The sequence below is a fragment of the Gavialis gangeticus genome, unplaced genomic scaffold (genome assembly GCF_001723915.1).
Source record: "Gavialis gangeticus isolate Ggan-Ray unplaced genomic scaffold, GavGan_comp1, whole genome shotgun sequence".
Classification (NCBI taxonomy): Eukaryota; Metazoa; Chordata; order Crocodylia; family Gavialidae; genus Gavialis; species Gavialis gangeticus.
Genome location: NW_017728992.1, coordinates 130936661 through 130945607, shown reverse-complemented (window position 1 = coordinate 130945607; position 8947 = coordinate 130936661). Strand labels below are relative to the sequence as shown.

General features: G+C 40.3%; 1 protein-coding gene across 5 annotated transcripts in view; it reads right to left on the bottom strand.

The window, feature by feature from the left end:
* CUNH8orf34 (chromosome unknown C8orf34 homolog) overlaps positions 1 to 8947 on the bottom strand; it is a 418058-nt gene that overhangs the window by 72663 nt on the left and 336448 nt on the right. For all 5 annotated transcript variants that reach the window (XM_019527768.1, XM_019527771.1, XM_019527772.1 and 2 more), the window contains one exon: positions 3594 to 3667. In XM_019527768.1, coding sequence (XP_019383313.1) covers positions 3594 to 3667 — 74 coding nt within the window. The remainder of the gene's footprint in view (positions 1 to 3593; positions 3668 to 8947) is intronic.

Here is an 8947-nt window from a genome sequence, read left to right as displayed (position 1 = left end):
CAAAGTTATAGATATTTAATTGATTCCCCATTATACCATATGGCCAGATCTCTGAGGAAACTCCAAAGCTTTGGAGCCACTTTGGCTGGATCAAGGCAGAAACCTGGTCAGGAGCTCCAGATTGGATCACAGCCATCTGAAGCGGCTGGATCCGTAGCTGGATTGGATCACTGCCAACTTACACAGGCCGACTAACTATGGTCCATGCCGTGGGAAACAAGACAAAGGCAGACAGGATAGTGTCAGCTTAGGGCTTTTGGGAGCTAATCAGTAGGTAGCTGGTAATGTCCCTCTGTTTCTTCCTTGGAAAAAAGTTGTTTAAGAAGAGCTTGAACTAATGAGAGAGGCTGTTTTGTTTTGTTTGATGGGCTGACAAATGCTAACAACACCCTGTGTAACTCCCTGCTGCATAACTCAATGCTCTGTTATCAACAATGCCAGGACAGGGGACTCCTCCCTAATTAAAGCATCCTGCCAGGGTCTGGCCATGCCCCCCTCAGCTCAGCATTGTAGAAGGGAAGGGAGGGCTGCTCTAGCACCCCACCCCCACCCCAGCTTCTAGCCTGAGCCACTGCAGGCACATGCCTGCATTTCTTCAGTCCAGAGAGGATGTCTGTTCATTGGTTCAGCCTGCCCAGGTTAGACTAGTCTGCAAAGATTGAATAAATTCATGCTCAGGTTTTTTGAATGTGTGTCACTAGCCCAAGAGACACGGACTCCCAAGCCCACAGACCATAGGCCAGGTAATGGTGGGGAGCCAGAAGACAAATAATACAGAACTCCTATGCTTCTCAAATGTACTATTAGCTGAAGTACCAGTAACCTCCAGAGTTCTTGAGCTGTGCATGGAATTTGGAAGAGAAAGAACTTTTAATTTACAATGGCACATTCAATAAGGGGATATCTTCACCTTGTGGAGCATCTAAACTCATTGTGGCTCTTGACGTAGACCAATGGAGAGAACTGCTTAACACATTTGGGAGAAAGTATCCAAACTTCAGGGGGCCTTTTTTTTGCATAAATATGGCCTTCATTTTTTGTCCATTTTTACTGTCAAATCAGTACCCCAATATTGATTTATAGAGGTTTGTTTCTTTAAATATTTTTTCCTTCTATTACTTTGAGCTTTACAACTTTTTCAGTAGGGAAGAACCACTTTTAAAAGGTGTTTGTTGTATGTATCTTCAGTATTTTTAAGATATACCATATTTACTCAATTCCAAGATGACTTTTTTTCCTCCACTCATCATAGGGAAAACAAAGCTCTTAAATCACCATCAGAAAACTGGTCCCATATTTCCTAGTCTACATGGAAATATAAATGTACTTTCCAAAACTGAAGTAATTGTACAGATTTTCCCCCTTGTCTACATAAGCATGTGGCCTCATTAATGTAGTACTTGAGCACCTTGCTACCTTCCAATTGTAGCAAAAATAGATACTTTTCTCTATGTTTCTTTGTTCCTTGTTTTAGTATTAACCCCTGCATTCTGTAACTTTCCACCCACATGGTACAGGATGGCCCACTACGTATGCCTTATAGGTTGCTCAGGTTTTGGTTTGAAATGACCAATCAAAATGTAACACGTCAACTGAAAAAAATGCTAGCTCAATAAAAGCCACGTGCGCTCTTTGTTTAGGGTCGACACTGATCTGAGCAACAAGCTCCTCTGTCGGCCTGCTTGCAAGCAATAAAATAGAGTTGGATCCAGCCTGAAAGTGTGACTCTCTTCTAGAGGTGAATTGGACTAGCCTTCAGGGGATAAAATCAGCAATTTATGCAACACTATTTATGCCCCAAACATCTTTATGAGGTACAGGAATGTTGTTGCTATATTTTACAGGTGGGGAACTGAAGCACAGAAACTTACCTGAGGACACACAATGGAGCCAACAATTGAACCTCACTCACCAGAGTCCTTGGCTGCCTTCTTTTGAGTGTGCTACATTTTAGTATATAACTATTAACATTTGAATCAGATTTGGAAAAATAACAGAAAGAAAAGAAATTTCTGAATTCCTAGATGCTGCTGCACAACATCTTACAATAGATTCGGCCATTAAACAAAGATACAAAGTGGCTGACAGCAGAACACTAAATAATATTCATACATGGGTATATATATGTATACACAGTACTTATCTAGCTAAAATGTGCAATACATAAGGTTATAAAAATGCTGCAGCAATCTTTGCTTGATATTCAGATTGATCTTGATATCTAGATTTCCTTCCATCTCCTTCCTCCTCCATTTAATTCAATTTAAAACAGCAAGACACAGAAATCTTTGCTCTTTTCCCATGCTAATTTTTTTGTTGAGTTGGACAAATTAAAAATGATAGTAATGGGTTCAATTCAATAAGAAAAAAAATCCTGTATTCAGAAGCTGAAAGTCAATTTATTACAACTTTTGCCATTTGTTCATTGTGAAGCAGAACATGACTGGGAAAAATATCAAGAGTCTCCAGCCAATCCACAACAGCACTGCTCTTCTTCTGACTCACATTCCTAACAACTGTACACAGAAGCTTAATCATATCAGCCTAGATCTTCTAAGATACTTAGGCATGGATCTGAGCTTCTTGTTTGTGAATTGCTTTGATGTCATCGGTTGGAAGGTAGTATAAGTGTTATTAAATATTATTAGCATTTATTAAGTGGTTGCCTGATTGCCTAGAAATATGTTAATGCTTGTTCATAATATGGTTCTTTTTTTCCTTAGTTGAAAGAGCAGCTGGCGTACTTGCTTTCCACTTACATAAATAGATAATAATTTCCTTTTATCATCTGAATTAAGGAGAGTATATATGGAAACTAAGTTTCTCAGCCAACTAAATTCAGCAAAAGTTACTACTTCTGAATTTAATTGTATGACACTTCCTAAACATAAGCAATAGCACAGAGATCTTTGGGTTTTAACATTTTTTATTTTGTTTGAGAAAAAAATCTCAGTCTTTACACACAGCACTGGTGCCAGATTTTTAGTAATATTGACCCTTAACAAATAATTTTAATCATGGCTATATTTTCTACAAACTTTATATGACTGCTCTATACTTCAAAGGAAGAAACTCTGTTGAAAGTACTATCATATCTAATACATTTTTTTAATCAGATCCCCTTTAATCAGATCACTTAAATAGGTACATCTTTCACTTTTCTATCAGTTTCAAGGTATCTGTTTAATTTGTAGAGCTGCAGTAGAGATTTTAACCGCAAGTTTCATAACTAACGTTAGAATTTAGATTATTTTGTTGCAATCAGTTTCTGCAAAAGCAAAGCTATTAAGATGGGGGAATAGTTATTTGATATTCTTTAATATAAACATTAGTGAGCTGCTTAGAATGCTTTGAGTCCTGGTTTTGAGATTTGGCTGCTCTCAATGGAAGTTTTGCAAGCAGATCAGCGGTACATAAAAGTGTACATAAAAGTTGATTTCAAGAGGGTGACTCTTGCAGAGCTGAAGGAAACAACACTAGCATTGAATTAGTTTTCCAGGTATTATTTGTCAAATACACATCTCTACTAAATGCAAACTCTCTTAATCCACTGGGCTGTTTTGAAAGGTCATCCATAAAGCAAGGATACTTACAGGTCCCATCACTTGAGATGCACTTTCAAAGTCATTAGTATCTTCCATCTGTGTTTCCACTCCAGGCACTGAAGCTGTTCAAAAGAGGTAGAAGAAAGTCACATTCATCTTATTAAGTAACCATCGTTAATCTCCTAGAAAATGTATACCTTGTAAATTAACTGCTGGCATCCAGTAAAGAGCTGGTTTTAAATTACTTCATACAGATTTTAATTGTGTGTGGGCTCAGGCCCCTGGCACAAGTTACATTTAAAGTGCAATTAATTTGTTGAGGTAAATCAGCTACAAAGGCATTCTGCAAAAAAATGTAGAATATTTTTGTGGATCATTTGTATGGTATCATATATGGAATGTGTGTCATGCCTATGCTGATGCTTGCAATCAGTGGATTAGCAGCATCAGCATTGGGATGGGGTTTGGCATTGGGACTGGGAAAGCCTGAGTCCCAATGCCAGAAGTGGACTACCTAGAGAGTGGGTTGCAAGTTTTCTTGGTGGGAGGAAAGGTGAGGAGCTCCCTGTGCTGGGAACTTGGTAACCCCTATGCCTGGCAACCCCCTGCGGGGGTCGTGGAAAAAGAAACTTTGAAACGCTGGATCACAGGAAGCTCTAGCCAGCAGGCTGACTGCCTTGTTCTATAGGTCTGAGGCAGCTGGGGAGCAAAGCACTTTAAAATGATGTGCCCTTTACAGTAAGGCTGTGTAAGGCTTCGGACAGAGCTTTGGATCCAGAGAAGCCACTCCTGCAGTTTTGACCCCCCTGTGTTGTAACACACAGCTGTGACATGAGTTTGGCTTTCAAGAATTTGGGGTACAGTTCCCCCCAGACCTCTGCACTGATCTTCTTGAAGCTTGGCAGGCTTCATGCCCTCAGCATAGGCTACCATCCCTGCAAGTTTCATCCAAATTGGACAAGAAACAACAAAGTTATAGATATTTAATTGATTCCCCATTATACCCTATGGCCAGATCTCCGAGGTGGCTCCGAAGCTTCAGAGCTGCTTTGGCTGGATCAAGGCAGAAACCCGGTCTGGAGCTCCGGATTGGATCACGGCCATCTGAAGTGGCTGGATCCAAAGATGGATTGGATCGCTGCCGACTCGCACAGGCCTACTTTACAGACAAGGCACTTTAGACATCCTGAACACAGGGACATCAGTATTGGGGAAAGGCTCCCTGAGCTGGGGGTCCCCTTGTGCCAGGACCTTGGGATCTGGGAGTCAATCTCTGATCCCAGGGTTACCTTGTGCCAGAATGTCAAAAAACTGGCTGGGCTGTAACCTGCAGTTTTTAAAAGTTCCAGTGCACCAGGAACCCAGGAATGGGGAGAGGCTTTCCAATCCTGAGGCCCTGGAGTGGAGCCAATGGGCTTGCAGATGGCAGGCAGGATGAGTCAATCTCCAGCCAGCACTTGAAAATTCATGCCCCTGGCTCTCTGCTGGCAGTGGTTCAATTCGGATATGGTCCCAGATCCCAGCAACTGAACCATCTACCATGCATGTGTGGTGCAATTGTCGGGATCAGAGATTAGATTTCAACATTCCATTAAGTTAACATTTGCCAGCCCTCTTACTATAAATGAAGGATGACTTTATAAAATGTGGAACAGTATTTCTAACTTGAGTAGTGTGACAACAAAGAACTAAGTACAGCTGCCAAGATGTCTGTAGATTATTTTTTCACTACTAAAACAAAATACCGTTTGTCTTTTAGGTTTCACAGTAGCACAACTTAGCAGCTTTAACTTAATTGAATCAATTTAGGCTCCCATTAGAATACAATTAAAGTAAAACATCCCTGAAAAATACTAGCCATCTTAGAGCGCAATGTTCAAAAAACCTCTCAGTGTAAGAATCGTCTTCCAATAACATTGGAAGATAACTGTAAGTGAAATTAAAATATGGGCCTCTGTGTTGAGCAATTATACAATGATTTAAATCTCAAATATCCTCTCCATTAATTCCTATCTAGCATTTAGTCAATAGAAATAATACTGAACATACGTGGTTCAGTAGTTATGCTAGTAAATGACATTCTCCTATTAATAGTATTTTCCAGTATATTAGAACAGAAAATTTCTACTTGATCAACAGCTTAAAGAAAAAGAGTTTGAAGGACTTTTTACAGTCCTTTAAGCACTTTTAATTGGAAAATATTTGTTAATCCATTACAAAAAACAAACAAAGAAGCCAGTAAGTTATATGAAAGGTATACTGAATTTTGTTTTCTGTAATTGATAGCATTCCTTAATGACACAATATAACCTGTACCCCTAATAACAACTAATCTTATATACACATTATATATAGCAACATATGGATTAAGTACAGACAGTCAAAAAGCCCAAAGCTAAATCAATTCAATCTTCACAGGTTAATCTAAGCTCTGTATCTGGAACCAACAATCAAGTGAACAGACATCCAGTTTTGATTCTGGAAATGTAGCCACATGCCTGCAGTGGCCCAGGCTAGAAGCCAGAAGGTGCTAGAGAACACTTCCCTGTTCACTGAAGCAGACAGCTTGGGCCAAGGATAGCTTGCCCACCCTGTGAGAGGGAGTTTGTGGGGGAGATGCAAAGCATCCTGGGATGCTATGGAACTGTGAATTAATTTGAATCTGGAGGGATCTGGGACAGAAGTTCAATAACACAATTTAACCTAAACCAGTTCAATCTGATACTACATCTATCCAGGTTTATCTTAAACTGGTTTTGGCCATTTTGCAAGCAGTTTATGTGCACTGAACTTCTAGGCTAGGGAAAGAAGTTACACCAACTGGTTTAAGTGATCAGAAACTGGTTTAAACCTGTAACAGAAGTTCAGTGCACACAGATCAGTTTCAAAATGGCTGAAACTGGTTTATGATAAACCTGGTTGAATGTAGTATCAGACTTAGCTGATTTAGGTCAAACCAGTTTATGAAACTTCTGTCCCAGACCCCTTCCTTTTTCAAGTTAAATCAGAGTCCCCCCCAGCTTCTCAGCATGCTTTTCAGCCCTGGGCTGGGCTGGGCTGGGCTGTCTGCTCCAGAGAGCGAGGCTGGCCCCACCCCTCTGCTTCCTAGATGGAGTAGAGGGAGCTGGCTCGCTAGCTCACTGACCTCCCTGGCTGGCTCGATGGCCCCTCTAGGCAAACCCCAGCTGGGTGCTGGGGCAAGGGAGGGGAGGGTTAAATTCACCTTTCCCCAAATACAGAGCTGCCCTGCCCTGCTGGCTTACTACTGCTATGACTGTGGACTACAAATCCCAGAGGCACCTAGAAGCAGGATGAGGAAGTGATGAGCAACCCTACAACCTCCTGCTTCTGTGACTGTGGGCTGCAAATCCCAGAGATCTCGAAAGCAGGAAGAGGAAGCAAACACACAGCCCATCCTGGTTATGTGCCAGACAGCCATGCTGGCTTCTGGCTTGAGCTACCACAGGCATGTGTCTTCATTTCCTGAATCACAAGTTAATGTCTGTTCATTTGCTTATTGGTTCAATCTTTGCCACTTAAACTAACCTGCAAAGACTGAATCAATTCAGCCTTGGGCTTTTTGATTGTCTGTACTTAGCCCTGCTGTGTTACAGATTTGAACCATTTTCCAATCAAGTATACTGGTTTATATGACACTCGTGTCCCTAGCTATGATGCATCTTTTTTGTGCTGTGCAGAATATTTCACATAAGACTGCTAAAGAAAGCAAATTTTCTCCTGTATTTTACAAATTTATGCAACTGAGTGGCATATCATGAAGAATCTTATTTCATGGTCTACTTCACAGGTATCAATTGTGGTAGTATTTTAGTGCAAGGGGCTGACCATCACGGTTCATTTTTCTTTTTATTTCATATTACATTTTTATTTGATTTCTTCCCATGGAAGTACACACTGACTGCAAAGATGTTACTTTCAAAACAGTACATATATTTTCATTATAGTTTTCACATTTAGAGCCTGATAACATTTGAGACCACTTGCAGAGTGAGGTTCTTCTCACCATGAGCAGGCAAGGCTTAGGCTCATAGCAGGTGTTATTAAATTAATACAATAAGTTGTTACTAATATTTTTTTTGGTATTAAAGCTGGAAACATGCAAACAGGTGGAGAAACTTCCGTCTCCACCACACCACAGTCAGAGAGGGTTTTGAAAGGAGAGACACCAATACAGTCTTGTTATAGAGAGAAGATGAGGGGTGCTTTGCTGAGTATTTCTATCCCCATGCACCATCTGGGATCTGGAGTTCAATGCTCAGCCCTCCAAGGAAACCCTATAGCATAACCTTATGACTAAAGTTTCTTGTAATGATTGGTATTTGCTACTGAACTGCATATTCCCTCAGTTAATTATTTCTATTCATGATACATGGGATATGGTTCACGACAATGCAGGTGTTATGGGATTTTAAAAGTTTGTGTTTGGAAATCGTACAGTTGACAGCCTGTTTTCCTCTCTCAATTGCATTTGTTTAGATATGCATCCATTTATCTGAGAAGGATTACACTGGTGTTAAATCAATATAATGAAAATTAGAATCAGGCCCTGAATTTGCAGTGGACCCCATCTAGTGCCTGATACTGCATAAACAATCCTCTCACATGAGTCATCTCTGTGATTTTATTTGGCTGCATTGTATAAGTAAAGCTTACTCATGAGTAAGGGTTGCTACATCAGATATTTAGCTAATTAATTCTGAACCCAGGGCCTCAAAAAGCCACAAGAGGTACTCCCGATCTAATAACTTAATATTGTGCCCACTAACCAAGTTGTAGATCATTATCCAAAAACAGAAGCATGCACTTTAATTATGCTAAGCATCAGCATTGTGCCTGTGTGTTTCTGAACCAATGTTTTATATCAGCATTTCTCAGAGTATAGTCTACTCCCAGAAGGGAGTGCAGCATGATTAGTTGCAACCCACTATGAGCAGAAAATAAAACTTTTAATAACCTTGGACGAGCCTGACAAGATAAAACTCTGTGCCACTTTTGTGGTATGATGAATTCATAAATGACATAACTAAAAATTAAGAGCACAATCTGATAGCTCAGGTTGATACTACAGTGTTTTCTGATAGCATTTAAATGTATGCCTATACTGTTCACAGAAATATATTATCTTCACCACATATACACAATTTTTAGAGAACCAAAGAAGTACAATATAGTCAGAAATTAGATTGGGAGCCACAAATATAGTATAGGCCACTGTTTCTCAACATGTGGGTCATGACCAAAAAGTGGGTCACAAGAATATTTGAAAGGGTTCATAGTTTTATAGATGGTAGGGTCAAAGGCACCTGAGCAGATCATCAAGTCCAACCCCCTGACGTGGTAGGAAAGAGTACTGGGGTCAAATGACCCCGGCCAGGTGTTCA